General features: G+C 44.9%; 6 protein-coding genes across 19 annotated transcripts; 2 read left to right on the plus strand and 4 right to left on the minus strand.

The window, feature by feature from the left end:
- Window positions 1–2372: 2372 nt before the first annotated feature.
- Window positions 2373–13229, minus strand: LOC6733280 (coronin-1C-A). 3 transcript variants are annotated; one of them, XM_016167417.3, is made up of 7 exons: window positions 13001–13229; window positions 6876–7130; window positions 5258–5524; window positions 4786–5199; window positions 4427–4720; window positions 3489–3695; window positions 2373–3430 (listed from the first exon to the last, which is right to left on the minus strand). In XM_016167417.3, the coding sequence occupies exons 2-7, from the start codon at window positions 7071–7073 to the stop codon at window positions 3203–3205; spliced, it is 1608 nt and encodes a 535-aa protein (XP_016026175.1). In that variant the 5' UTR covers window positions 7074–7130; window positions 13001–13229; the 3' UTR covers window positions 2373–3202. The 3 variants fall into 3 exon arrangements, with proteins under 3 accessions (XP_016026175.1, XP_016026173.1, XP_016026174.1); XM_016167415.3 differs by having other exon boundaries at window positions 3489–3674; window positions 13001–13228; XM_016167416.3 differs by lacking the exon at window positions 13001–13229 and adding an exon at window positions 7197–7215.
- Window positions 13230–13426: 197 nt separating this feature from the next.
- LOC6733281 (nose resistant to fluoxetine protein 6) lies at window positions 13427–16336 on the minus strand. The gene is made up of 10 exons (XM_016167413.3): window positions 16181–16336; window positions 15676–16122; window positions 15406–15546; window positions 14804–15345; window positions 14630–14709; window positions 14464–14577; window positions 14066–14406; window positions 13865–14007; window positions 13680–13794; window positions 13427–13627 (listed from the first exon to the last, which is right to left on the minus strand). The coding sequence occupies exons 1-10, from the start codon at window positions 16260–16262 to the stop codon at window positions 13572–13574; spliced, it is 2061 nt and encodes a 686-aa protein (XP_016026178.1). The 5' UTR covers window positions 16263–16336; the 3' UTR covers window positions 13427–13571.
- Window positions 16337–16428: 92 nt separating this feature from the next.
- On the minus strand, window positions 16429–19450 carry LOC6733283 (serine protease inhibitor 42Dd). 9 transcript variants are annotated; one of them, XM_016167408.2, is made up of 4 exons: window positions 19343–19450; window positions 17930–18861; window positions 17724–17865; window positions 16429–16608 (listed from the first exon to the last, which is right to left on the minus strand). In XM_016167408.2, the coding sequence occupies exons 1-4, from the start codon at window positions 19365–19367 to the stop codon at window positions 16487–16489; spliced, it is 1221 nt and encodes a 406-aa protein (XP_016026180.1). In that variant the 5' UTR covers window positions 19368–19450; the 3' UTR covers window positions 16429–16486. The 9 variants fall into 9 exon arrangements, with proteins under 9 accessions (XP_016026180.1, XP_039147304.1, XP_016026179.1 ...); XM_016167407.2 differs by lacking the exon at window positions 16429–16608 and adding an exon at window positions 16639–17012; XM_016167410.3 differs by lacking the exon at window positions 16429–16608 and adding an exon at window positions 16896–17219.
- A 147-nt stretch (window positions 19451–19597) lies between these two features.
- LOC6733284 (ovalbumin-related protein X) lies at window positions 19598–21312 on the minus strand. 2 transcript variants are annotated; one of them, XM_002080311.4, is made up of 3 exons: window positions 20351–21312; window positions 20143–20284; window positions 19598–19944 (listed from the first exon to the last, which is right to left on the minus strand). In XM_002080311.4, the coding sequence occupies exons 1-3, from the start codon at window positions 21200–21202 to the stop codon at window positions 19772–19774; spliced, it is 1167 nt and encodes a 388-aa protein (XP_002080347.1). In that variant the 5' UTR covers window positions 21203–21312; the 3' UTR covers window positions 19598–19771. The 2 variants fall into 2 exon arrangements, with proteins under 2 accessions (XP_002080347.1, XP_016026185.1); XM_016167406.3 differs by lacking the exon at window positions 19598–19944 and having other exon boundaries at window positions 20146–20284; window positions 20355–21312.
- LOC6733285 (serine protease inhibitor 42Dd) lies at window positions 20145–23785 on the plus strand. Of its 3 annotated transcripts, XM_039291371.2 has the most exons (5): window positions 20145–20286; window positions 20346–20396; window positions 22081–22962; window positions 23033–23174; window positions 23244–23785. In XM_039291371.2, the coding sequence occupies exons 2-5, from the start codon at window positions 20355–20357 to the stop codon at window positions 23435–23437; spliced, it is 1260 nt and encodes a 419-aa protein (XP_039147305.1). In that variant the 5' UTR covers window positions 20145–20286; window positions 20346–20354; the 3' UTR covers window positions 23438–23785. The 3 variants fall into 3 exon arrangements, with proteins under 3 accessions (XP_039147305.1, XP_016026187.1, XP_016026186.1); XM_016167548.3 differs by lacking the exons at window positions 20145–20286; window positions 20346–20396 and adding an exon at window positions 21484–21592; XM_016167547.3 differs by lacking the exons at window positions 20145–20286; window positions 20346–20396 and adding an exon at window positions 21776–21829.
- LOC6733286 (serine protease inhibitor 42Dd) lies at window positions 23538–25201 on the plus strand. The gene is made up of 4 exons (XM_016167549.3): window positions 23538–23666; window positions 23943–24787; window positions 24846–24987; window positions 25061–25201. The coding sequence occupies exons 1-4, from the start codon at window positions 23654–23656 to the stop codon at window positions 25177–25179; spliced, it is 1119 nt and encodes a 372-aa protein (XP_016026188.1). The 5' UTR covers window positions 23538–23653; the 3' UTR covers window positions 25180–25201.
- Window positions 25202–25685: the final 484 nt, after the last annotated feature.

Consider the following 25685-nt stretch of genomic DNA (forward strand, 5'->3'; position numbering starts at 1 on the left):
AACTATGATGGACCGCAGTTAACTTAGTGACGAAGCGCACTGTAATCGTTGAGGAACGATACATTACTTTGCTTTACCAATAACCAAACACTTAGTTTCAATATTTTTCCCACTGCACTCGTATGGCAATAGCAGTTAAGGGGGGGAGAAAGTTGGCCAACTTTCTGTGGGCATATATTTGGATGTGTTATTGGAAAATTTTCAATTTGCTATTGAGAACGTACGGCGGCGGTATGGGATGTGGTTTGTTGATCAGGGGCAGAGTGCGGAACAAATTTCATACTCCAGAAAGCTAATTAACTTCTCTTTACGAGGCATAAACTTCCGCCATTAAACGCACTTATTTTCATGCGAAAATAAACAAATACCCAAACACGAGAAAGTAATGTTTTGACGGCTCCTTTTGTGCACGCGTATACTTCTTTATGCATTAACAGGACGACGAGCACGCAAGCAAACACAAAGCCACGGGCCGCGTGAATTTACGACAGAGCCGCCGTCAAGGGGGTTGGGCGAGGGTCCTTTGAGGTCCTGGAGGGGCGATACCTCTGCTGGTACTTAGCAACTTTAGCAACGAGTATTTATTTAGCACGTGTTCCCACGTCCTGCTGCTCCTGGCACTCGGCACATTCGCTGCTTGCTTTTAATTAACAAATGCCTACCATCGGTTTCGACAATCGTAGAGCGTTAATGTTAATAGAAGGCCGTAAACTCACCTGGATGCGGAAGTAGACATAAACTAGGCCTGGCCTTTACTGCCGCGGCGCATCATGATCTACTGGCCCATCCAAAGTCATGATAATAACTTGATTTGACAGCGGATTTGGCCCAATCTGCCTGGATTATTGAAGAATGCACAATCAAGATAATTTTTTTATAAAGTTAGCCAAGTTAGTGGGTAATCACAGTACTAACAACTAATGCTGCACTAATTGCATACGGTGTAAAAGTAAGTGATTATCAGCTGGTTCTTTAAAGGCTAATTTTAAATTGGTGAGAAAGCCAAAATTTAAACAAGCTACAAAGCAATTTCAAGAATGGAGTGATGACTTCTTTTATGGACATTTTAATTCATCCTCTTGGCGGCCTCATCTCATTTCCAATCGCATCGTGCAAAAGCCACAGCCAAAGAATAGAAGAACATTTTGTCAAGTTTAATTTAAGGTAGAACCCTTCTCCTTAGGACAGCAGTTTTTTATGAGAAGTTGGAGAAGGATTGGAAGAAACTGTGTCATTGGTCTTTAAACAAGTAAGCCGCTAACAATAAAACAACCTGAATACCCTTACCTTGTAACTCTAACTGTCCCATCTATCTGGGTTATATTCAGACTATGAGTATAAATAATGTTCATATTTCCGGTTCTATTAGTTCTAGTTATATATAGTACACACTTTAAGCCAGTGAAACTGAAAGTTTGTTGCGATTAATTACTAACTGAAATACTCGTACATCTCGGCTTCCCCTGAAATTTATTGACAGTCTGAAAAGCGAAATCTTAGTTTAAAGTGAGCAAATGCATCTATCTATAAATTGATGGAACTTACAGAAAGAAGAACGCAATAATTGATAGTTTTTATTATTGCACTACAATTATCAGGTCCACGTCTGGTTGCTCTAGAGGAACCACATGGCCTTTACTGTTGGCTAACCAAGAAGGTCCACTGCTACCAACTGCTCCCGATAATCGGTGAAACTTGCAGTGAGCCAAATGGCATAACAAACATAATTTTAATTAAATCAACAACTTGGTCGGCAACGCACTATATCATAATTGCCACGCGCCACCCACAAAAGCACACTTGGCCAAGTTTAATTAAAATGTCAGAATCGTTGTACACGTAAATTGTAATTGCATTTTTTTGGTTTGCTCGCTGAGGTAATAATTACACACAACACATTGGCAGTATGCACTAAAGCTGTTTAGGCAGAAATTAAACGAATTTGCATATTCAATTGAACCGAACAAATAGGCTCGGCAATGAATAGCGCATGGATGAGCTTATTTCTGCAATTAAAAGTTGTCAATTAGTTTAAAGTGCAGCTGGTGAAAATTCCATTGTCGACTAACATCTACATATTTGAAAGAGCTGCTAAAAGAGCACAAATTACCAAAAGAATTGGGTTCGAAGGACCTCCATTATCAGCACGCAAGTTCTTCTGGCATTGTATTTTGTTTTATTCCGTATCAAATTGTAAATTATTTGTATATAGAGTATTTATGTATATGTATATAGTCTGCATTTTACAATGGTTGTCAATTACAAAATCGGTAGGTGTTTAATGACGCTGCTCTCGCCCTCAGTTCTCAAACAAAACTAATGAAAGTAAAATCAAATAAGAGAAAAGAAAAGTTAACAAATCTTTATAAAAATAGTCTCGTTTGGTTTCTTATATTCTTTCTGATTTTGTTGCATTTATTGTTACTCTTATTATTTCAAAATACAGCTTATCATTAGTTTGAACAAGAAAATTTTGATTACGAAAACGATTTATGTCCGATGACCCCCATCACTTTCTAACTAAATTCGCTATGTTTGACACGACAATTTGCAGGGAAATGTGACTGATTAGGGGGGCCTCAGCTAGGATGAACAGTATCAATTCTATCAGCTATTGTCATGAAAACTTCCGGGACGTACAAATATACAGACGTTACAGAAAGGAGCTCGTACAAATTTGGTTGGTAGGTGTTAACTCTTAAGTGATTGAGGTTTAGTCTATGATTTGCCTTTGTTAAATTTACAACAATTTCATTCTTGCGTCACAACAAGCCGATCGATGGGCCGAGTGCCTGCCCTTCGCTCCGCTTGATTTTGGCGCAAAATGTAGGTAGTTCGTTAGGTTTTTATATATTTTTGGCAGGATGTAGTTTTATGTTATGTTTTATACGTTAAGCGTCCAGCTCTGCTCGCTTATGTTCGATGGTTTAGCTCGGCTTTCTCTAACCCTATCTGTGCCACACTCAACTGATTTCGCTCGTTAAGGACCTAATATTAAATTATAAAAAATAAATAATCGAAACCATAATGGTAATAGACAATAAGTTCTTTTTTCAATTCGCCCTCAGCGCGTACGAAATAAACGTTATGTTGCAATAGAGAAATTAAGCGATAGCTACGAGCTTCTACAAGCAGTTCTCTGTCTCTCCTCCAATCCATTCCGCCCATTTTTATCAGTTCAGTCCTAGTTTCATTGCTAGACCTAGTCCTCGTCCTTTGACGTTCCGGCTGATGTGGACGCATGGTCATTGGCACTTTCACTGGCTTTGCCGTCGGACGTGGCTGCTCCCGCTGAAGCTGGCGCAGCATCGCTTCCATTCTTGTTGCGGGCGTCCTCCTTGGCCTCCAGAGCGCGGATGCGGTTCTCTTGCTTGACGATGATCGCCTTGAGTTTGCGGATCTCGTCCTGTATGGTGCGCAGGTCCTTTTCCTTTTGAAGTTAACCAATTAGTTAGTCATAGAACCGTTGCAGGAGTGCAAGTACTCACCGATAAGACCGCTGCAGGCGGTCCACCTTCGCTAGCCTCATTGTTGTTTCCGGACGCAAAGTTGCCGCCGCCCGCGCTGCTGCTCGTTGCACCGGAGCTAGCGCTGTCGCCTCTGGGCTTGTTCAGGATGTTGCCCGCCTTCTTCGCTGGTAGCGATTTGTTTACCGACGAGGACACGTAGCCACCCTGTACAATGGAAACGCGATCCTGATTAGGCGGGTAAGAAAATCTGTTCGTTTCAGAACACAACAAGCAACAATGAACACAACGACAAGCGCCACGCGCATTCGCGTGCGTGTTAGGGCCAAGTGTGCATTTGTGCGGCGGCGTGTTACTGTATCCAATAGGAGACTTTAATAAGTTAGCTAACATTTAGAATACTAAACCGTTTTAGATCATTGTGAGTATTCTAAATTTCTCCGGTCGTCACTGAAACATTCTTAAGATGCCTCGTCTCAAGGGACATTGTACAACAGAGAATGAGGACTGTAGTCAGTGTGTTGGAGTGGAATGTGGCTAGGCGGACAAGGCACAAACGTAGATAACGCAGAAAAAACGTAAGTAAAGCAAGCGCAGGCATCACACGCTGGTAGGTAGCCACCGGCAAATGCAGGGAGTAAGCTTTAAACAGAACGCACAAGTATCTCACTTGGAGTCCTTGTGCTAGCAGACAAAAGCAACTGCAAAAGCCGTTGGAATACATTGTAGAAGGGGCGTCCACAGTGGCAGCGACTGCCTCATCGACTTCGAGCCGCATTGCCATCTGTGGACAAGCCCCGCTGGCCCACATGCTGATATATATATCTTATATCTTGTACGCTCTTATCGCCGGCGGAATGGCTGGCAGTGTGGCCGAACCGTTGCCGCAATCGGCGGCGAGCGCTGTATTCGCAACACGGAATAAAAGTCGGAGTTGCTTCTGCACCCCAGCCACTTACTTTGAGCGAAAATGTGATCGGATCCGCATCCTTGCCATCGATCCACTCCTCCGCGGTGATGGCAGCATCTTCCGCTAGCGTATCGGGGTAGAGATCCTCCTGGAAAAGATCGGATTTGCGCGGCACAGTCATCGAGATGACCTGACACAGACCGTTGTTGTTCATGCGATAGAACTTGGCGACCTCGCAGGTGGTCACATCACAGCCTCGCTTGGGCATCAGACCAATACCACGCTGCGGCTCTGTAGTCTGAAACGTGTTTATGTAGTGCACGAAAGGAGGTTCGGGCGTTACCTGTTCGATGAGAGATTGGTTAGATACTATATGTATTAGATAGTATTAGATTTACTTGTACTAACCTCGAAATACCGAATGACCGAGTCACCTTTTCCACACAAGTAGATCATGTTCGTGTCTGCGTCGTAAAGCGGGAACATTACGCCGTTGGACGTGTCCAGCTCCACCATGACAATGGGTTCGTTAAGGGCATCCGGTGCGCGCAGGGAGTACTGACGCTCCGAGCTGCGGTTGAAGCCTGTGGTGAAGATCAGACCGTGACGTAGGAAAATGGCCCGCGTGGCCTTGGAGCCCTCGTGACACATGGCTTCGCTCTCCAGCTCGGCCGTGCGCGGATCGTAGATGCGGATCTTTTTATCCTTGCAGGTGGTGACCAACTTAGAGCCATCCCAGTTGAAGCAGGCGCTGTAAACGATGTCCGGGTGGGAGTCGATGTGCACGAGGATTTCACCAGTGCCCACGTTCCAAATCACGACCTTCGCAATACAGGAAGTATAAGCATTGGCTTCTGAAAGAGTGTTGGCATTAGCTCACCTGGTTATCGGAGCCGGCGGTAAGCAGCACGTTGAGCGCAGAGGGGTGCCACAGCACCAGACCCACGCGACGCTGGTGGAAAACCAGGTCGACCACGGGCTCGGTAAGTGTTCGGGAGAGCCCGCCATCGGGAATCTGCCACACTTTGACCACACAGTCCTCTGAGCCGGAGGCGATCACGTTGTCGTTGTGGGGGCACCAGGCGATGTCCAGCACAGGACCCTTGTGACCGCCCACCAAAGGGTGGTCCGCCGCAATGCGACCAACCTGAAAGAGTCCATTAAATTTCAATTAGCTCGATACGCCACAGTAAACTTTTATAATTGATGGCGACTAAGTCATGAGCAGCAACCATCGCAAAACTGCAACCTCGCGACCCATTAGCCCAATTCCTGAATTATTATTTATAGCCGACTCCGACTGCACGCGTTTCTGCTATGTTCGCTAATCTGCCAAGCAGGCAATTTATAATTGTAAACTTCATGCCAAGTGCTTCCGAATATGGCCCTAGAATTATAGAAAATTGGAATGCCGAATAGCTCCCACCGAAATCTACATAATTCGAAGCATATTATAACAAATAGTAATAGTAAAATGTTTCAAATTCAACATTGTTAGATATTATTAGATAATATTCTTTGTTCCTCGCTTATATTGAGCTACACAAATTTCATCTTTCGATAGATGTATTGCATAAAATGTATCATTCCAAAAAGTTTCTCGAAGGCTTCCATGAGTGTAAATCTATTTTGGTTTTTTCAAGAACTTGTGCTTGTTCTTTCCTACACTTGCCACATGCGTCCAACCTTGGCGACTAGATGGATCTCACTCATCATCCAGTGCCCATAAAGTAAGTAAAATAGGGCGTGTGAAAGCCGCTCCACATAGAAATCGTCACTTAAAAAAGCGGCAACTGTTTAGCCGTCAAGTCAGAGTGAAGAAAACGATCGGCTGCCGCGCGTTTTGCATACAAATTTGTTTCAAATGGAACGACCATCGGTGTGCTTCCTAATATGTTTTCATCCAAAGAGGAGCATCGGAAGATTAGGGGAAGGGGTGCTTCTGCCGCCCACACTATTTGCTGGAGCTGCGCGCAAAACTACAACTAAACAGAAGTCCGAAAGGCTGAATCTGGGGCAGGATGGCCAAAAGATTTGGAGATTGAAAATGCAATTTAGTGGAATACAAACAATTAGTTTTTAGCGGAATAAGTCGCCGAGCTGAGTGTGCATTTCGATGCAATGATTCGCCCGAATATCATTTTTGTATTCATTTAACTGGCTGCTCCTCCGCCTCTCTCTAAAATTAGACGATTTGTTTGTCATGTTGGCTGCTGGCCAAATTACAAAAGTGCGCCAGCTAGCAGGATCGCTGCCGCGGTAGTAGCAGAATCTATAACTATTTATAAACACATGTGAGATTGGGTGGAGTCATGCGAAATCCGTCGACGTCACTCGCGACGTGGCAACAAGCCCGCAAATGGCCGCAAACTTTATGCCAAAAGGGCGCTATAAATAGTTGGCCATTGTCTTGTTTAAAAATACCCCACCAAGCTGGCCGCGTTGGGGCAGACGCACGTAGACGAGTGCAACTATAATAGGTCCGGTGGGGCACTCACTTTGTTGTGTGGCAGGACGATGAAGGCTCCGCCGCCCGCCGACTCCACGATGATGGCCAGGAACTTGGGATTCACCGCGCAGAATGTGGAGTCCCAGCTGGACTTGGATACCCGTATGTTGTCGTAGCACTGCTCCCGCTTCAGAGCCTGTCCGTAGACGTGGCGGAACTTGGAGCTGCGCACTACGCGAAACGACATCTTGATGCTGCAGTGGCTTGGGTCAGTGGTCAGTCCTGAGTTTCTCTACGTCTAGCTCTGAAAAGAAAGGATAGTTAGCAATTTAGGGGAATTTCTCACGCACACCCGTTTTGTATTTTCCACCCTTTATAACAAGTCATCGGGCGAAATCATTTAGCCGTATTCTTTCCGCACCTGACACACGAGATATGAAATCCCTACGTTTTGGCAGAGATTTGAAAACTCATTTGATAGGTTGTGTTTCCTACACATTCTATGAGACCTGAAAATCGTGATCTTGGCCTTATCCGAGTTATGAGCGACGCATACACCGACCGAATCGCAATGCTATTCGCTTTCAGCTTCGCTCACTTATGTGTTAGCTTAACGCGTTTTTCTTTCACCGCGCTTCGCAGCCTCGATTAGTTCAATAAATTTGCATATGCTAATTTCGCTTGTTGCGAAAATCAATGAGCTTTCCATTCGCAGCTCGCTATTGACGCGCCGACTTTGTCCGCGAGAGGTTGCATCAAATTGCTTATGGCATCACTAATGTTGGCGACTAAAAGCGCCGGAAACGGGGGGAGGCGCCTAGAACGCTTTCACCTGCCACTTGGCACCTGCCACAATCGGCTCCACTCTCGTTAATGAAGCGCCAGCCGGAACGTGTCGAACTATCAGTTTTCCATACCCCTTTTTTTCAGATGACATCATCATAACGCCGAAATAGCCACTCCAGCAATGAGTAGCCTTCCAACACGTGAGTTATGGCTGAGCAAACCGATCCCGCAGGCCCAAACATATACCTAACAATCCGGGAGACTTCTAGATAGCTACGTGTTTGAGGCTGAATTCATTTCTGGGTTGGGTCGAGCCCGGCCGGCAGGCTGACTAACTTCGACTCCGAACAGCTTTCGTTTTTAATCAGAAAAGTGCCATTAAATTGTTTGCCTCTTTTGCCTCGTTGCTTCGTTTTGTTTTGCTCAAAGATATTCATATTTATTGCAAGCACTAAACTTTGTCATTGACCCCTTTAAACTGGCCCCAAAGCAGACCCCAGAATTGATTACTTTCTACGCTGTCTGTTTTTGGCCACAAGGTGAGCACCGGAGGGCTTTTGTTCTTGGTTGGGTGTGGGTATCGACATGGCCTCTCCACTGATAAGGAAATATCAGCTCGGAGTTGGCTAAACACCACAGAGATAATGTTAAGTGCTACGCCTATGTAGTCCAAGACGACGCCGAAATGTTCGCCACCAACTGGAAAATACTCCAAAGCGCTGTACCCGGAATATATCTATCTACATACATATATTTGCGGCGTGTGTATGCGTTGTTATTTATGTGTTTATATGCCAAACACCTTCGTTTGCAGGCGGGAAAATTTTTGTTTCGCGGCTGAAGGTCAAACTTATTAATAGAAAATTAAATCATCTTAGGCGAAATGAAATTTTCATATACAAACACAGCGCACGATGCTCAAAGCAGCGTTGTAAATCGCATTTGATGTGTTTATTTATTTCGTTGGCATCGCTGGCACCTGCCATGCCTGAGTTATCATAGCCGGGCCACCCCCACCCACTCCCACCATCCCGCTCGATCATAATTGCATTGGCAATTCCGCTCGTAAGGACCAAAAAAAAGTGGCCTCTTCTGCGCGTCAAGTCAACTTGACCGTTGCCGGTGGTTTAATCGGCGGCGAAGAGACTGCAAAAGTCAGCGATTAACGGAAGTGGGTTCAAGAAAATCTCTGAAGAAAGGAAAATCTCATAAGAACTCATTCCCGACGCCCATGATGCGGGTGGTGTGATTGAGTACCCAGCATCACATTGCATTCCATTCATTACAGTGGGCCACACATGTAAGGCTGTTTCAGAAGATAATCGAAAGGAAATTAAGGCAAAGGTTAAAGTTAGTACCGGATCTTAAAATCCCACAGTGGATGGAAGTCCGCAATGTACATAGTTATTGTGTTTAAATATAATATTATATTTCTTCATAACAGATGTCAAAGATGCGATCGTTACTAGTTTCTTAAATTGTTCAGTAGTGTTTTTCTTTTTTTCTAAAAATTCGCTTGACTCCACTCAGAAATTACCTATAAACTGCGATTCTGATCAGGAATATATTCTTCATAGAGTTGGAAACGTTGCATCGTTTTCAGCGAAACAGGATAAACTTCTCTATAAATAAAAGGTATGTGAAATGGGTTTCAATTACATAATGAATTTTATAGTATAATTAGAATTAATAAAATTCCGTTTGAAAAAGGTCTTGGAGTTGGCTGCCAGAATTAGAAACAGACTGTTGCTGAATCATTATTGAAAAGTAACCAACTAATCCGCATGCCACTTAACCAGCGGGTGTCAACCAACTTTCAGCAGCGACTGTCTTGTAATCACGTTAACCATTTGACAATGGGGCTGTTGTGGGGCCCTGCAGCCATTTGTGTTGAAATCGCGCGAGATGCAACCGTCGCTGAATTGATGCGAATGCGATGGTCCAGCGATCGGGGATTGGACGCGAATTGACTTAATGCTTGATTGCAAATCTTGCCGCTTTGTCGACACGTTGTGTTCACCGGCCACTTCTAATTGCTAACAAATGCCGTCGTGTTGTTCTTGTTCCCGGCGGCGTGACTAAAACGCCGTGGGTCCCCCACTCGACACCCCTCCCCGCACCGGCACTCCTCGAGTGACTTGGGTGTGCAGTCAATTAGGCGTAGTACGAGTAGTTTCCAGCAGCAGCAGTGCAATGGGGCGTGAGCGAAAATAAAACAGTGCCTGGGTAAAAATAAAGCGACGATGGAGTGGGACACTGCTCCAATTGTGGCGACAAGGGCCCCGTTATAATGACATCTCTATTCCCCAAGTACACTCGAAAAAGAATCTCTTAAATGTGTAGCACCACATGCCATCATGGTTTTCGGATTTAACTATTTAAGTAGCTAAAACTGATAGTTCGAAACTTTTCCCAAAGCTTAGGGCACAAAACCAGTCTTGCATAAACTAAATGGTTATTATTATGTGTCGTTATAGGATATTGAGTTTCAGGATATGAGTTTCCTCAACTCAAGTGCTTTCCTTACTTTAACGTTTCACCACAATTACATCGAGGTATGTGGTTTAACATTAAATGAATACTATACAATGATAGATTAAAACTTTGTCTTGGTATGTGAAGGAAGATATCAGACCAGTTGTAGCTTAGTCAGGTGTTATCAATACGGCGTCATACATTGTATACATATGTATGTGTTAACGTTGCGCGGCTTGGTTTTGATTAACTCGTGGTATCTTTTCTTCCTGTGCACAGCTGCAGCGACACCTAATCAGCTGGCCAATGATCAATGCCACATGCATGAGTCACCCCTGATAAGAGGCTGTTTATCGGTTGTCGGCTGCACTGGAAACTTTCGCCGTTCGTCTCATCTCAACTCGACTCGACTGGATGGAGAGGTTGATGGCGATGATGATGATGTCATTGATGCAGGCGCAACGTCATTGGTTGTGCAGCGCATATACATGCCCATACACACACGTGCGTCTGTGTGTTGAAGGTTCATCAAACTGATTGCAGAGTGTGCGTGCCTGACGGCGATTAGCCAAAGTTTTTGACAAAAAGCGCGCAAGTGTCGCGGCAGACTCACTGGCTTGCAGCACAGTGGGTGTCGTCGCTGTGCGAGTGAAAGTGGAACTCTGCTGCTAAAATTAACCACATGCATATGCAGTGCCCCACCCGACACCCAACACCTCCCCTCGCCGTCGCAAGTGGCGCTGGCTTTTGTTGCTGTCTTAATTGCCGCTCGTTCTTTTTCTCCCCAGCTCCCCCCGCTCTGCGCGCCATCCGTTGCTATTTTTTCCATTTGCGCTTAGTCAGACTGGGCGGCAATTGTGGATGCCTGTGCACCCTAGAAATTCAAAGTACATGGATTTTGTTTGGCACTCAATGGGCGAGTAAAAGTACCTTTCCCTTTTAAGAACTACACATTCGATGCCTAACTAAAGCTTCAAACGCGTATTCCAGGTAATCCGATTTCTACCTGATTAATACGTGAATCACTGAGAAAAAATTATCCCTGTATTTCAGAAAATCACTTCTATTCCTCAACGCCATAAAGACAAGAAATTGAACATAGAAAACTTTTCTTACGTCTAGAAAAACTTAAATCATTGGTGTTAGAAAAGCTTTCAAAATTCAAGAAATTATTTTCTTTACTTTGGTATATGTATGTTTGCCATTAATTCAAGAAAAATACGTAACTAATGTAAACTGGTGCTTAAATGGCTTAAAATCAAGGTTGATTTTATTTTAGGTGCAGTCAAGTAAAAGTTAATTTATCCAGATATATACCCTAACTATGTAGGTGTCAAAATAGGCATTCCAATGTCAGATTCACGTTTCAAAAGATATTTTTCTCGAATTCAGCAATGACCAGGAAAATTAAAAGGTAATGTTGAAAATGATTGAATTCTAAATTAAGGTTTTGGGTTTTCTAAAGAATTATTAGAGCAAAAGAACACTTAAATCTCATATAATATTGTTTTTACTTCGAACACTGTTAGCGATCTAAATTTTTAGGTTCCAAGTCTATATATGATGATCATTTTTTAATTTAATATAAGTGGGTGGACTGTAAGATTCCAACTTCAGTATCCGAAAGAGTATTTAAATGGTGGCTTCCCGAAATTACTTGCTTCCTAGTTCTTTTCGGAGTTATTGCCGCCAATTGGCGTGTCCGTTGCCAGCCAACTGGCGTTCATACGTGCGCCTGTTTTGCGATCGTGGCCGAACAGCTGTTGGTCGCCGAGTAATCGCGACATTGGCTGACGCATAAACGCGATCAGCGGTCGGACTCGAATGTGTGTGTGTGTGCTTCATTCCAGTGCATTTCTCATATTTTTGTCACTAATTGGTGTTGGCTAAGTTTCGCTGCTTAACCCATTTGGGGAGCAACCGAAATAGCTGTGCGTGGGGGCGTATGCTGTGCGCTCTCTCGCTCGCTCGCGCGCACTTTCGAAGACACCTCTGGAGGTCGCTTGTTTTTCACACTTGCTCTCGCTCGCACGCACGAAATGAACCGTAATTGTGGGCTCGGGCCCACTGGAAGCCACGTTTATGGCTAGCCAATATTCCGAAATTTCAAATGTCACCTCATTTTGGCGCCCTTTGAAAGCACACCCCCCTTCGCCGTTCCTTGTAACTTGTTGCTTCCACCAGCAACAATTGGCACACTCTCTCCCCCTTTTCCTTTCTCCCGCACTCGACCACTCTTCCCCGCTCTCACGCTCTCGCGCAGCGTAAACAAGTGAGAGCCGGAAAGGAAAAGCCACACAAATTACAGCGCAACGCAAGGAAGATAAAACAAATACCAGAAAAAAACAATTAATACAATCAAGTGCGAAACAACAAATTCGACTGCGAGTTGTTTGATTTCTTTCGCTCGTTTTTGCAACGTTTTTCGGCACTGGCGCTGCCAAAGACGCTGCTGCTTCGCTCTCTTTATTCCCTTTTTTGGGTGTTGGACTCATATAACACGGTGAGCGAGCGGGAGAGCAGATGGCAAAACTTTTATAGCGGTACTCTTCACATGCACTGCGTTCGCCGCTCCGCTCGCACAAGAAAGCACGCACACCAGCGCACGCACGCCACACTCGGCGCACACAGACTCACACGCACACACACGTATGGTCGCAAGGCGGCTGTCGCACTTATTTTTTACCGTGATTTTTAATGATTTTGTAATACGCGCGTTCATTACTTAAGCGCCGCATTTGCATCGACCACTCGCAACGTCAACTGGAAAATGCGCAGCTTCAGCTGACACCGAGCCGAAATACTCCTATCCGCAAAAATACCGCTGTGATTCATTGCAACCGCTTTGCTTTTGCTTGACATTTAATGTGCCGCACAGAAGCGGCCGCAAGAAACCAAAATACCACCACTCACTTTATATATCACTCCACTCACTGGGGCCAGCGCATTCAGCGGGATTCAACTAGAGATTTTGCACACGACTCCGGCTGGGAACTTAAGGCACTTCTTTTCAGACTTTTCAGTCAGCAGAAAGACGGGACGAGTACAAAATGCCGACGAGAGCGCGCTGAGCATCTAAGAGCAAGTTCGACACTGTTGTTCGAGGCGAGTTGTTGATATCAGCGCAGTTCGCGTTCACGTTCACCGGGCGCTGCGTTCATTCGCCTGGCGTTGCCACCTGGTCCGAAACTGCCATGGAACTAGCTAGATACAGCTAGTATTTGTTTCGGGCTAAAGGCTCCCAGTTGGACAATTTTAATTTTAAGGTAATAAACGGACCACTTAAGTTAATATAATTGCTTGTTCAATAACTATTAGTATTTAATTTCTATGCGCTGCTTATCTAAATCCATTCATTCATCTTACAGTAAAATATTTTTTATTTATGTACCAGCACAGCTGTCGGAACAAACTAAAATCGCTAAAACATAGCAACATTGTCTGTCGGTGACCGCGTGCATCCCTGGTGCGGAATATGGTAGCCCTAAACAGCTGACTGCGCGGGTCTCATTTGAATTTCCGGACCGACTTCTTCCGAACCTGAAATTTTTTGAATTTAGCTAGAATTTCTTCAAGTGCGGAATGTGTATACCTTTCTCTGGCTTTATAAAGCATCGCAGCACCTCTACAAAAGGATATTCTAGCAACACCGCCACCAGCGCAGCCACGACTTGAGTGAGTATGAACACACTCAACACATTGCATAGCTGAAATGGAGATAAAAGCAATTGGACCAAAAGCGCACATAAATGTACGTAAATAAGTTAACAATATTACCAGGTAGAAGCTGGAGATGTAGACCGGTTGTCTAAAATATCCTGCCACTGTTCTCAGGACGACAATGTGCCAGAGAAACGACTGAAATGAGATTCTTGCCAAAGGCCGAAACGCCGGCAATGTGCAGAAATCGTAGGCAATGCCTGCCGTAAAATTGTGAGTGACTCAGTGACTATCATTTAAATCTGTTTATTAACCCACCTCCAACCTTGCAGCACATGAGGACCACGAATCCTGCGCATATTAGCACCCACAATATCTTGTGGATGCCCGCATACAAGGCTAGCCATAGCGATGGCTTCGCAAAGTCCTGTCGAATGAAGATGTAGCCGGAGAAAAGGACTCCCAACGTGGCTAGCACAAGCAGCCACATGGCCAGATCGTACTTAAAGTGGCCTAGGAGTTGTACTTTTCCAGAACGCTGCCTAAGGTAAAAATGACCGCACAGAAAACCAAACAGGTAGCCTCCCAAATTGGTGTAAAAGGGCGGATACATTTGGTAAAATGTGTCGGAGTGTCGGAAGTACAAGTAGCGATATGTTCTAGGGACATTCACTTATCATAGACTGAGAAATGGATTACAATTTATAAAAACCTACTCCGGACGAATATGGTAGATACCATCCAGCTCGAGAACGTAGGTCAGTACGGCAGGCACTGCAAAGGCAAGTGCTAAAAGAGTTGTGTAGATTGCCCTTGTCAGCTTGGGATGCCTAAAAGCACAGAGGTATTTTTGTAATACTCCAAAAAGGGCAGGTGACTCACTTCTTGGTTATAATAATTACAATAAGAAAGAGCTCGAATAGCTGCATGTCTGCACCTAGGTACCAGGTCTGATGGGAGCACTACAATGCAAATTGGAGGGATATGGTGATTACTAACGGGCTTAAACTCAAGTTATCCTCTCTGAAATACCAAAGAATTGTTTAAGTAACGTACACTGTCTTCCAGCATGTGGTTGGTCACGAAAAACACGTTCTTCCACCAGTTGGAGCGACAGAAGACCCGCTCCGCCTCCGTAAGATGTCGCCAAAAGGGGCCGTTTTGAAGTCGCACCAGCAGGGTTCCATTGAACAGGATGAGAGCGAGAAGCGATGGCAGAAGTCTAAAGTATCTGTAGGAAAACACACGAAAGTACACAGCAATGCACTCAAGCGTGCCAGTCTTGGGTTGAACCTGTTGGCGTTTGGTGAAGTTCACGTAGAGAAGGAAGCCGCTCATAACAAAAAATATCTGGATGACAAGGCTACCGTTCTGGAATATTGAAGTCTCAAACCGGAAAAGGAACTGTTCGTAGAACTCCGGATTTTCTATTGGAACAGTCATAAAGACCATAAGCGTGTGGCCCAAGATCACTACAAATACGCCGATCACCCGAAACCCGTCGAAAAAGCTCACATCACGCGAGAAATCTGAGTTATAGGGCTCAACCAACCGATGATAATTTCGTACCACTGAGAAGGATGTAAGGAGTCGCTGTCCTGGAGGCAAACCGAAATCAACTTAAGGGATGTCTAGTCCTGTAGCTCATATCCACTTACGGCGATCCTTTAGTGGTTCTCGATAAAAGCCTTCTGATTTTTGCGAGCTCATCTTTCTCAGTCGATAGTCGAGGAAAGACGAACACAAAGTTATAAACAATATAACTACCAGAATACCATAAAACGTCAAGTCAAGCAAATCTGAGGGAATAAACTTTACGCAGTGCTTCAAATAACAAAATCAGGAAATACCAGTACAATAACTGTATAGTGCAAAGTTTTTAGAAGGTGCAACTATAGCTTGTCATCAATAATCTTAGCCCTACTTACCCAGCTTCAAGTCCTTATCCGAGGCAGAGACACAATACTCGATAAGGCTGCGAGTCCTGAGTGAAAACTTCTCACTGAACTTATGGTTTAGACAGCCTTTCACAACCTCTTTATAAAATAGATCCCTATCCGAATTCGTTTCATCCCGACGGTGTACCTTGTCGTAGTAGGATATAAGTTCCTTATCCAGGATTTCTTCTTTCTCGAATTCGGATAAGTTATTGATACTTGGCTTGCAGTTCTCCAGACACACGCCCCTAAAGACGCGATCATGACGAAAACGGTGCTTTGAGTCCTGTGAAACTTGGTCGATTTGGTGCCACAGAGCAGAGCTAGCATTGGGTAAAATCTCGACGTACACCAAACAGTAAGTGCCAGCTTGATTATCCAGACAGAGATCGTAGTCATCAAGTTTGTACAGGGCAGGCATGTGTCTGTAGAGAGTTACTGCGCACGCAACTTTCCCTGATATAGCTAGATATAGGATTAAGTTCACATTACTTACAATTGAACGAGCCAGATAAAAAGTGTCCTTCTCCCACAGACAATATGGCTGAAAGAACACCTATTTCCAACCAGCGGAGCATGTTGCGTGTGTTTGGTCTAACACTTAAAGATCAACTATTCCGAATCTTTGCTCGATTTGTCTTACCAATTTAGCGATAGCGTGCTACACCGTCAAGCTTGGCTGCGTTTTCCAAAGATATTTCTATAAATTACTTCGACTTGACAAAATCACAGCTATTAAGTGGGTGCCGTTTATTTTATTTTATTGAACTTCAATTTTTCTCATCTTTCAGCTTCCTATTGCCTAACCCAAGTAGCGCCCAGTGAATATCGGCAGATCGAAATGGTTCTTCACGTAGAAAGCAAAGGGATGGTTGGCGATGAAGCGTTTGCGATTGAAGGCAGCCACGCCCATCACCCGCCATACTGAGGAGGAACCATGAAAACGATGCAGACTTTTAGACATTTGCTTTTAGACTTTATTGAGGCCACATGCTTGGTTAGTACAAAAGTATTAAGTGTATATATAAGATCATCAATTGCGCACAGACTAATGTTTTGTATATCCTTACAGACAAGGTAAAAGCTGAATATGCTCGACAAGCCAGCAATATAGGACTGACCCACCTGCACGTTAAATGAATAAGAGACCCTCGAGTAACATTGTGGATTGGTGTTAGTATGTTTGCTTATTTAGAGTTTCTTTATGCTGCCAGCGAAGAGAGCGGTTGAGTCCTTGTTAAGGATGTAAAATGTAAATGGATGGTCGACATGGAAACGTATCGGATCCGGCTTCGGCATGGGCAGCGAAGTAAGGCTTATGACCATACCTGCGAATTGGGATTACATTGAAATTCAGTTCAACGGTTGTGATTGGTGTATTTTGATGGAGTGCTATCTTCAAAACTTGTTGATTCTTCCCGCAAACAAAATAGTAGAATCCTTATTAATAATGTAATAGTTAAATGGATGCTGGACATGGAATTGGACGGGCTGTGGTTCGAACGTGAGCATGGTGGCGTAGCACATGACCATTCCTGCAAATGAACATCAAAAGTCGTAGCTCAAGGGTTAAATAACTCGAATTAGTAGGTGGGCCGAACAGGTAATGGAGCAGATGAGTGACGTATGCTAACCCAGGTATGCAGATCAATGGATTTTCTTTTTTTTTGACCAATTACGGATTATCCCAAAGCTTCAGACAAATTCTTGAATTCCGTTGTAAATAAATAGCTGTCTTTATTGTTTTGCCAAAGAATCAGGTACCAATCACAGCTCATCATGCTCGCTGGAGGCGGAGGTATTTTCCTCTAGCCGCACAACTGAGCCCCAAAACAATGGCAGATCCTTCTGATGCACAAGGACATAAGTGAAAGGATGGTCGGCAAGGAACTCAATTGGTTCCTCAAGCGACATAATAGCGCGCTTCCTACGCACCGCCATGCCTGCAGGATGGGAAGAAGACAAGACAGACACGGATGAACAAATGGGACATGCACAGGATGATGGATGCCAAAATACGAATGACTTTGACCACTTACCCGTGGCGGCAGCAGCCTCCGTTCCCTCCTCGTTTACTTCTATGAAGGCCTTGTGTATGATGGCTGACACTTTCAATGGCTCCGGACTTTGTAGCATTTTTCCGAATTCAGCCTGATCGGAGAACATCCTTGACATGCCCAGCTGGAGGACGTTTAAGGTAACATGAAATCCATTTCTTTACTTATGTGTCAAAAGTAAAGCTCACCTTCTGGAAAACCTCAGACAACTCCACTTGGAACTCTGCCTTGAACCTGGGCAATTTGAGCGCCACCTTTGTTTCGTACAACGCCTGCGTGATCTGCGAGAGGGTCGTAAGGCGCAACTTCTCCTCCAGGGCGGGCAGACCGGTCTTGGTTTTGGGCAGAACGATCAGCATAGAGAGGTCTGAGTCCTTGTAGGGCAGTTCCAGGGCCGTGGCATCTAGCGCCGGCAGATCGGCATAGCGGAAACTCTCCTTTAAGCTCATCATCGAAACCTGAATGGTCCGCTCGCCATCCAGGTGAAAGGTGTCCGGGCGGGTTAAGTGTTTACTGAACTGGTGCTTCCAGGCGCCCTTGAAGTGAATGGCGTTCACAAGGACCAGTCGCGAGGCGGAGTTCAATACACTAGCCGGCACAAGATCCTTGATCAGGTGGTTGGTCCGCTGCTCAACCCAATTGTTGATGGTTGCCGCTGCTTGGACATTTTTGGAAAAGTCCACGCTCTGAGCCGCCGAGAGGAACTGCTTGGATAACAGCTGGTCAAACTCCTGGCGCAGCTGGTAGCCATCCATCACGAAAATCTTGTTGGCGATGCGCAGGATCTGGCTGTCCTGGTAGGCGGCCAGCACCTGGTGGAAACTCTGTGCGATTTGCTCTGGGTCGCTGGAGGCCAAACCCAGTCCCTGGTCCAGCTGAGTAGCCGTCTCCTTTTCTGCACCCAGCCTGGCCATCGCCGCACAGGTCTGGATGGAAAAGGGCGAGAAGACGATGTTCTCGCCGGGCTTCTGCGGCGACAGCTTGCCGTACACGTTGATAGAGAAAAGGGCCAGCCGGCGGGCGAACTCCTGGTGGGCGGCGTCGGCCATGGTGACGTCAGCCGAATGGACCGGTGGAAACGGGGAGAGGGCTAGGCCGAGCAGGGGGAGCAACCAGCAAGCTGTAAGTATCCAAATCGACCGTGGATGAGGTGTGCTCGATTTCATAAATTTATGTAATTGCAGTGTACTGATGAGTCACCTCCACAAACGGTGTTCACTATATCTCTCGGGTTGGCCGTTTCGCCGGGGATTCACTAGCTCGATTATCGGAAAGGGTAATTAACTGCCTGCTCCAACTGCTGGTACTCAGTTTTTCACCAGCGGCTTCGAGTGTGTAAATTGATTTCTTTTCTATTAACCGGCTACCGCCCTCGACTTTTATGATGTGGCCTTTGAGCAACAACTGAATTCTCTCAGCGAGCGCACATTGTTTTTATACTCGCATATGCATATGTATTCCCCCACAACAGTGATTTCTCTTCAGTTCGCGCTCCCAAACGGGTTTTTCTCTCGCCTGCATTCGGTGTTCTCATTGATTTCACTCTTTACATGCATATTGCTCTTTCTTTCACTGGTTTTTTAAACTATCGGATAACTTACCACATGGCACCAAACGATAATCCATATTCAGTAGTTTTCCTTACAGTAAACCTAGACTGCAAAGCGCACGTAATGGACTGGCCTGACTTCTGGTCCACACGGTTTTCTACGCCCTTATCAGTCAAAGCTCAGTTTGAGCTTGTTATTGTCTTCGAAAATAATGGGATTTTTTCAGTTCACTGATAACGGAGGAAAGCTGAAACTGAAATCATTCCCTACCTAAATTTGTTTACTATATTTTGCCAGAAGTTTTGGGGAGAATGAGTCAATAGAATCCAAAAGCACCCATCATTTATATACCTTCAAAGGCAGATTTATTTTATGTTTATGTTAAGATCATTCTTACACATTTAATGTGTCAAATGAAAAATGTTTAACAATTTATTCGTTAACTTTTTCGCACGCCAAAGATATTTTAGGACGATGCATTTAGATACATCTGTTACATTTTTCAGGTTTCTCATCATTGGTAGTGATAAAATGACCGGCAAATAGAAGGCCATGAGTGTTGTCCTTTATGGCATAGAAGAAAGGTCTATTAGCGTGGAATACCTTTGGAGGTACCTCGCGCGCAGGCATGCTTCTAAATGTGGCAACCGCAGCTGAACAAGAAGCTTAAATTAGTTAATTAGAATTTATGTATATTTGGGTGAAATTTCTATTACTGGGACTTGCTTAGCAAATCGTAGGACATTCGTAAGAATATCCGGAGTACTACATACAAGAGGCTGTCAAATTGTCAAAAGTAGAGATATGTTTTCACTCAAATATTTTTGGAACCCTTTTCCTTGCAGGCTCACCCGTTGCGGCTGCAGCTTCAGTGCCCACTTCGTTAACCTCGATGAATGCTTTGTGGACGATCTTGGAGACAAAAAGGCTTTCCTCGGATTGCAGCATTCCTCCAAGCTCTGCCTGACCACTGAATATTCGGTTCATGCCCATCTGTGAGTAGCCAGGTTGCGTATACAGGTATAATCAAAATTCAATAACAAATCCATTTCAGCTAACCGACATGAAGACCTGGGATAGTTCTTGCTGGAACTCGGCTGTAAAGGTGGGAATCTTCACATCAACTTTTTCCAGATTCATTGCCGATGACAATGCCTCTAGGGAAATATCACTGAGTTTCTTTTCGAGGCTCGTGAGATTCGACTTTTCATCCGGTAGTAAAATGATCATGGCCAAATTACAGGCACTGTAATTCATTCTGAGGGCAGTGGCTTCGAACTTGGGAAGTACGGCAAAAAAGAACTTCTCGCACACGTGCATCATTCTCACTCTACTAGGTTTATCCGATCCGAAGAAATCCTCTTCTTGGGTGTCTCTTTCATTGAATCTGATTGACCACTCTCCCTTGAAGTGAATACCGTTTACGAGGCACAGCCGCGAGTCCTTGGTTAGAACTCTTGGACCGATTATGTCCTTGATCAGGTTGTTGGTCTGTGACTCTACCCATTTGTTGATTATGCTGGCAGCCTGCTCGCTGCCAAAGTCAATCTCCATTGGCTTGGAGAGAAACTTCTGCTCTAGAATGTGGCCAAACTGCTCATCAACTTGGAGACCCTTCATAACATAGAGACCATTGGCCATTTTAAGAACCGGGCACTGGTCATAGGACTTGAGGACGACACCAAAGCTTTCAGCTACTTCCCGAGCATCTAACCCGACGAATTGGAGCCCGTCGTCCATCTCCTTAGCTGTGACCGATCCCTCCGTCGTTCCCATCCGCAGCATGGCCGCAGAGATCTGAATGGACAATGGGGAGTAGATGATGTTTAGGCCAGGATTTGACCGGCACAAATGGTCGTGCAGACAAATAGCGAATTGTTCCAAGCCGTGTGCGAACTCCGCATCTTTCATGATGAAGGAAGCAGGCGATCTCAGGTTAAATATGTTAAGTATGCGTCCAACACTTCTGTTCTACGATAGAAGAGTCAGTGAGTACTCATTTTTCGAAAAAAATGTGAGAGTAGATATTCGGATTGACTTATCAACAGTTTGAGCAAATATTTTAATAAGTAGCTAGAGGAGCTATCAACCCCATTCCAATTTCTGGTATGCCAGGAGCTGCTCTCCGCCGAGAGCACTTGCCACTTCAGACTCTCTTGGAATTTATCTAATCGAGTTGCAGTTCGTTCAGTTCTGACTCACTGCGATTCCCGCCGTTAGTCAATTCCGCACAGTCTGACGGGAACCACGCTCTTACTCCGGCTGCCTTCCGATTGTATCCGTGAGATTGTTTTTTCCGGTGTAAGTTATCAGCGCACCCATAGGGTCAGCGACGCCCTCACCTGTTTCGACGATTCGAAATAGCTTATCAGTGCGCATAGAGAAGTGAATAGTTCCATTGATCAACGATTTGTAAACTAAAAAAATGCCGAAACTTACTTAGTAGGCTAAGTTACGGTAATCTAAATATGCAGTAATCCAAATAGGGCAGGGTATTGTTAAATTTTAAATATCTATAAACATCAACAACCTTATCAGGTGACGTGCGTTATTTTATCTATGAATTGCTATCGCGTCGTTTGCTATAAAGCAATTTGTTATGACGAAAGTAATACTAGTTGATTTCACTTTACTTTTTACATCGGTTCTATTAAAAATATAATAGCGAATTATGATTTTGAAATAAATAGTATCACCTAGTAGCAGGTCTAATACGTCATAAGGGATTTTGGATTTTTTTACTTAAGTATTTAAAAATATAAATTAAAACATAAATTTGTTTTGCCCAGATTGAGATGAGCGAACCCCAAGAAGGTAGAAATCAGTTCGCGCGAAATCTGATAGATGTCATTACCAAAGATGCCCTGCAGCAGAGCAAAGACCCCCACATCAATACGGTTTTCTCACCAGCATCCGTCCAAAGTTCATTGACCTTGGCATTTATGGGGGCATCCGGATCTACGGCAGAGGAGCTAAGGAATGGGCTTCAGCTAGGACCAGGAGACCGCCATCACATAGCCCTAAACTTCGGAGAGTTCTGGCGCACGAGCTGCAACTACGGCGACAGGGGACCCGTGTTGAAGTCCGTGAACAGATTGTACGTCAACGATTCCTTGGAACTGCTTACCGAGTTCAACGAGATCGCCGTGGACTTCTTCCAGTCGAAGGCAGAGGCGACGAGGTTCGCCGATTCGGAGGGAGCTACGCAGCTGATCAACGACTGGGTGGAACAGGAGACGGAGCACAAGATCACCAACCTGCTTCAATCGGATGCCGTGAACAACGAAACGAGCGCCTTGCTCATCAACGTCTTGTACTTCAAGGGAAAGTGGCAGAAACCCTTTATGCCTGAGACCACATCGATTGACCATTTTCACGTGGACCGGGACACTCGTGTGGAGGTGAACATGATGTACCAAGAGGACAAGTTCAGGTTCGCCGAACTGCCACAGCTGAAGGCTCGAGCTGTGCAACTGCCCTATGAGTACTCAAACATTCACATGCTAATCCTGCTGCCCAACGAAGTAAACGGTCTGCAGGAGTTAGAGCAGCAACTCAAGAACTTGGATCTAGCCGATATTGACTCCGCTCTGACCTTGCAGGATGTCGAGATCTTTCTGCCCAGGATGTGCATAGAGTACGACGTGGACCTCAAGCAGGTACTTAATCAGGTAAGATACAATTAACCGATAGAAGTGGCTTTTTTTTAATAATAATTTAATGTCTGATATTAATTCTCAGCTGGGTATTACGGAAGTCTTCAGCGATAAGGCCAAACTAGACGGTCTCTTTACCTCGCGAAGTGGCCAAAAAATCTCGGCAGCAAGGCACCGCGGCTACATCGACGTAAATGAGGCAGGATCGGAGGCAGCAGCAGTCAGTTGTAAGTGAAATCAGCTGCTTGCAACTCATACTTGTTCATACTAATCCCAACTCTGATTCCCACACTCAGTCATGAAGATAGTGCCCATGATGCTCAACATGAACAAGAAGCTCTTCAAGGCGGACCACCCGTTCGTCTTTTACATACGAAACCCGCAGGCCGTGTTCTTCGCCGGCCGATTCTCGAACCCCAAGTCTGGATCTGGACCAGGAGAGGAGGGCTTGTCACGGGAAGGTGCCGATGCCAGCATGTACAATGTCTAAGAACAGCAGTGAGACCGAATAGAACTCAGCTATGAAATCCCACTAGACGTCATTGGATTTCAATCCGAGAGAGCTGTGTGCGCAGTTCTCAGTAACGTAATGAAGTATCGCCAGTAGGTACATATATGTCCAGTGCATATATGAGCTCGTCTTGGCACTCGGCGCTCAGTTTACAGAGATACTTATCTCGGGGAAGAGTTCGTTGTAGACGGTCAAATGTATTACTTGTGTAAGTGGCGATCGCTTATAGCCAGTGAATTAAAATACAAAGCAATAAATTACCTATAATAACTTATGATTTAAATTGTTGTGTTAGTCATACAAAATAATAAAACAATATGAAGATGATGATTGCTGTGGCATTAACTTTTAACTTACAAAGACTATTAGCATTCGTTGAATTCGATCTGCTTTAGTCTGTAAAAGTACAAATATCAAGTTTAATATGCATGAACAGAATTTCCGAACGCTGCAAACCAATTGATAATTCATTTTCCCACACTAGGCCTTCTCCTGTGGGTCACTTCTGTGGCATGTCAGACCTCCAAGGAGATCTACCAGCTACTTTCCAAGAGCCATACAAACCAGAACCTCGTCGTCTCGCCCGTCTCCATAGAGACCATCCTTAGCATGGTCTTCATGGGCGCAGGAGGCTCGACAGCCCAGGAGCTGCAGAGTGCATTGGGTTTACCATCGGAGGACAAGGAGGCGGTGGCAGCCAGGTACGGGGCTCTCCTCAACGAGCTCCAGGGACAGGAGGAGGGACCCATACTGAAGCTCGCGAACCGCATCTACGTCAACGACCAGTACAGCCTGAATCAGAACTACAACCTCGCTGTGAGGGAGCCCTTCAAGTCGGAGGCGGAGTCCATCAGTCTGGCAAATGGTCCTGTTGCGGCCGAGAGAATCAACCAGTGGGTGCTGGACCAGACCAGTGGTAAAATCAAGGACATGATCGATCCCGGCAGCATGACGTCCGACGTGAAGGCCTTGCTGGTGAACGCCATCTACTTTAAGGGCCAGTGGGAGTCGAAGTTTAACCCAGCTAAGACCAGAGCCTCCACCTTCCAAGTAACTGCGAACAAGAGTGTGCCCGTCCAGATGATGGCGCAAATGGGAACATTCAGGGCTAACTACTTCCGCGACTTGGATGCCCAAGTCATCGAGCTGCCGTACCTTAACTCCAACCTGTCCATGACTATCTTTCTGCCCCGAGAAGTGGAGGGCCTGAGCGCCCTGGAAGAGAAGATCGTTGGCTTCGCCAGACCGCTGGATGCCAAGGAGGTGTATCTGAAGCTGCCCAAGTTCAAAATCGAATTTCGTGATGAGCTTAAAGAGACCTTAGAGAAGGTAAGACTCCGCCAGGAAACACCCGGTTGTGCCACTTTAACGCTCGATTCTGTTTAAGCTGGGCATCCGAGAGCTTTTCACCGACAAGTCAGACTTAAGCGGCTTGTTCGCCGATAAGTCAGGCGGCAAAGTCAGCCAGGTCTCGCACAAGGCGTTTCTGGAGGTGAACGAGGAGGGAGCGGAGGCCGCAGGTGCCACATGTAAGTACAGATTTGGTTATCAGCGTTGAATGTTGACTCCTATATGCTCACTGTTCCCAATGATCATCCCCAGCTGTGGCCGTCACAAATCGAGCGGGATTTTCTACGTTCCTCATGGCCGATCATCCCTTTGCCTTCGTCATTCGCGATGCGAACACCATATATTTCCAGGGGCGTGTTGTAAGCCCTTGAATAAATGAAATCAATATTTTAACTTAAAAACTTTGGTTCTAAAATTCCAAACGAAATGATTAAATTTTAAGTTACGGATCACTGTGGACGGCAGTCCACGTAGTGACGAAGGGTAACGCTGCGAAGGCAACTAATAATAGGTAGGTAATAGGTAGTAGTAGGTGACTGGTGGGCAACATGTGCCACAAAAAATATGAATGCTTAAAATTCCCAAATATTTATAGTCTGTTAAATTCCGATGCTTCGTTAAAAGACTTTAGTTTTTGACAATCAAAAATATTTCATATTAATTAGCGGTAATTAACTAGCAACATGAAATTTAAAATAATTGCTAATAGATATACATGACTAAATATGCTTAGGTGAACACAAAATTTACTTTATAAAAATATTGTCAAATACGTTAATTTGATGTATTTTAAATGCTGGGAAACAGCGTGATGTTATTTTTATTAAAAAAAAACTACTAGTTTATCCGGAAAAAGCAATAAAAAGTTAAGCTTTCT

Source organism: Drosophila simulans, chromosome 2R, assembly GCF_016746395.2.
Source record: "Drosophila simulans strain w501 chromosome 2R, Prin_Dsim_3.1, whole genome shotgun sequence".
Lineage (NCBI taxonomy): Eukaryota > Metazoa > Arthropoda > Insecta > Diptera > Drosophilidae > Drosophila > Drosophila simulans.

Bases quoted from the DNA above. Each gene is read 5' to 3' on its own strand.
- LOC6733280 (XM_016167417.3), bottom strand. From the start codon at position 7,073: ATGTCGTTTCGCGTAGTGCGCAGCTCCAAGTTCCGCCACGTCTACGGA. The intron at 5,200-5,257 runs GTGAGCTAATGC...TGTATTGCGAAG, and splicing joins CCGCCGGCTCCGATAACCAG to GTCGTGATTTGGAACGTGGG. The intron at 3,431-3,488 runs GTGAGTACTTGC...TAACTTCAAAAG, and splicing joins CGCCTGCAGCGGTCTTATCG to GAAAAGGACCTGCGCACCAT.
- LOC6733281 (XM_016167413.3), bottom strand. From the start codon at position 16,262: ATGCTCCGCTGGTTGGAAATAGGTGTTCTTTCAGCCATATTGTCTGTG. The intron at 16,123-16,180 runs GTAAGTAATGTG...TTGCGTGCGCAG, and splicing joins TTTATCTGGCTCGTTCAATT to TAACTCTCTACAGACACATG. The intron at 15,547-15,675 runs GTAAGTAGGGCT...TTATTCCCTCAG, and splicing joins GGATAAGGACTTGAAGCTGG to ATTTGCTTGACTTGACGTTT.
- LOC6733283 (XM_039291367.2), bottom strand. From the start codon at position 18,907: ATGAAATCGAGCACACCTCATCCACGGTCGATTTGGATACTTACAGCT. The intron at 17,866-17,929 runs GTGAGCTTTACT...AACGTCCTCCAG, and splicing joins TGTCTGAGGTTTTCCAGAAG to CTGGGCATGTCAAGGATGTT. The intron at 17,628-17,723 runs GTAAGTGGTCAA...CCCATCCTGCAG, and splicing joins GGAGGCTGCTGCCGCCACGG to GCATGGCGGTGCGTAGGAAG.
- LOC6733285 (XM_039291371.2), top strand. From the start codon at position 20,355: ATGAAGACCTGGGATAGTTCTTGCTGGAACTCGGCTGTAAAG. The intron at 20,397-22,080 runs GTGGGAATCTTC...TGTTTTGCCCAG, and splicing joins GCTGGAACTCGGCTGTAAAG to ATTGAGATGAGCGAACCCCA. The intron at 22,963-23,032 runs GTAAGATACAAT...ATTAATTCTCAG, and splicing joins TCAAGCAGGTACTTAATCAG to CTGGGTATTACGGAAGTCTT.
- LOC6733284 (XM_002080311.4), bottom strand. From the start codon at position 21,202: ATGAAAGATGCGGAGTTCGCACACGGCTTGGAACAATTCGCTATTTGT. The intron at 20,285-20,350 runs GTTAGCTGAAAT...GGCTACTCACAG, and splicing joins TATCCCAGGTCTTCATGTCG to ATGGGCATGAACCGAATATT. The intron at 19,945-20,142 runs GTGAGCCTGCAA...CTTCTTGTTCAG, and splicing joins TGAAGCTGCAGCCGCAACGG to CTGCGGTTGCCACATTTAGA.
- LOC6733286 (XM_016167549.3), top strand. The intron at 24,788-24,845 runs GTAAGACTCCGC...ATTCTGTTTAAG, and splicing joins TTAAAGAGACCTTAGAGAAG to CTGGGCATCCGAGAGCTTTT. The intron at 24,988-25,060 runs GTAAGTACAGAT...GATCATCCCCAG, and splicing joins GGAGGCCGCAGGTGCCACAT to CTGTGGCCGTCACAAATCGA.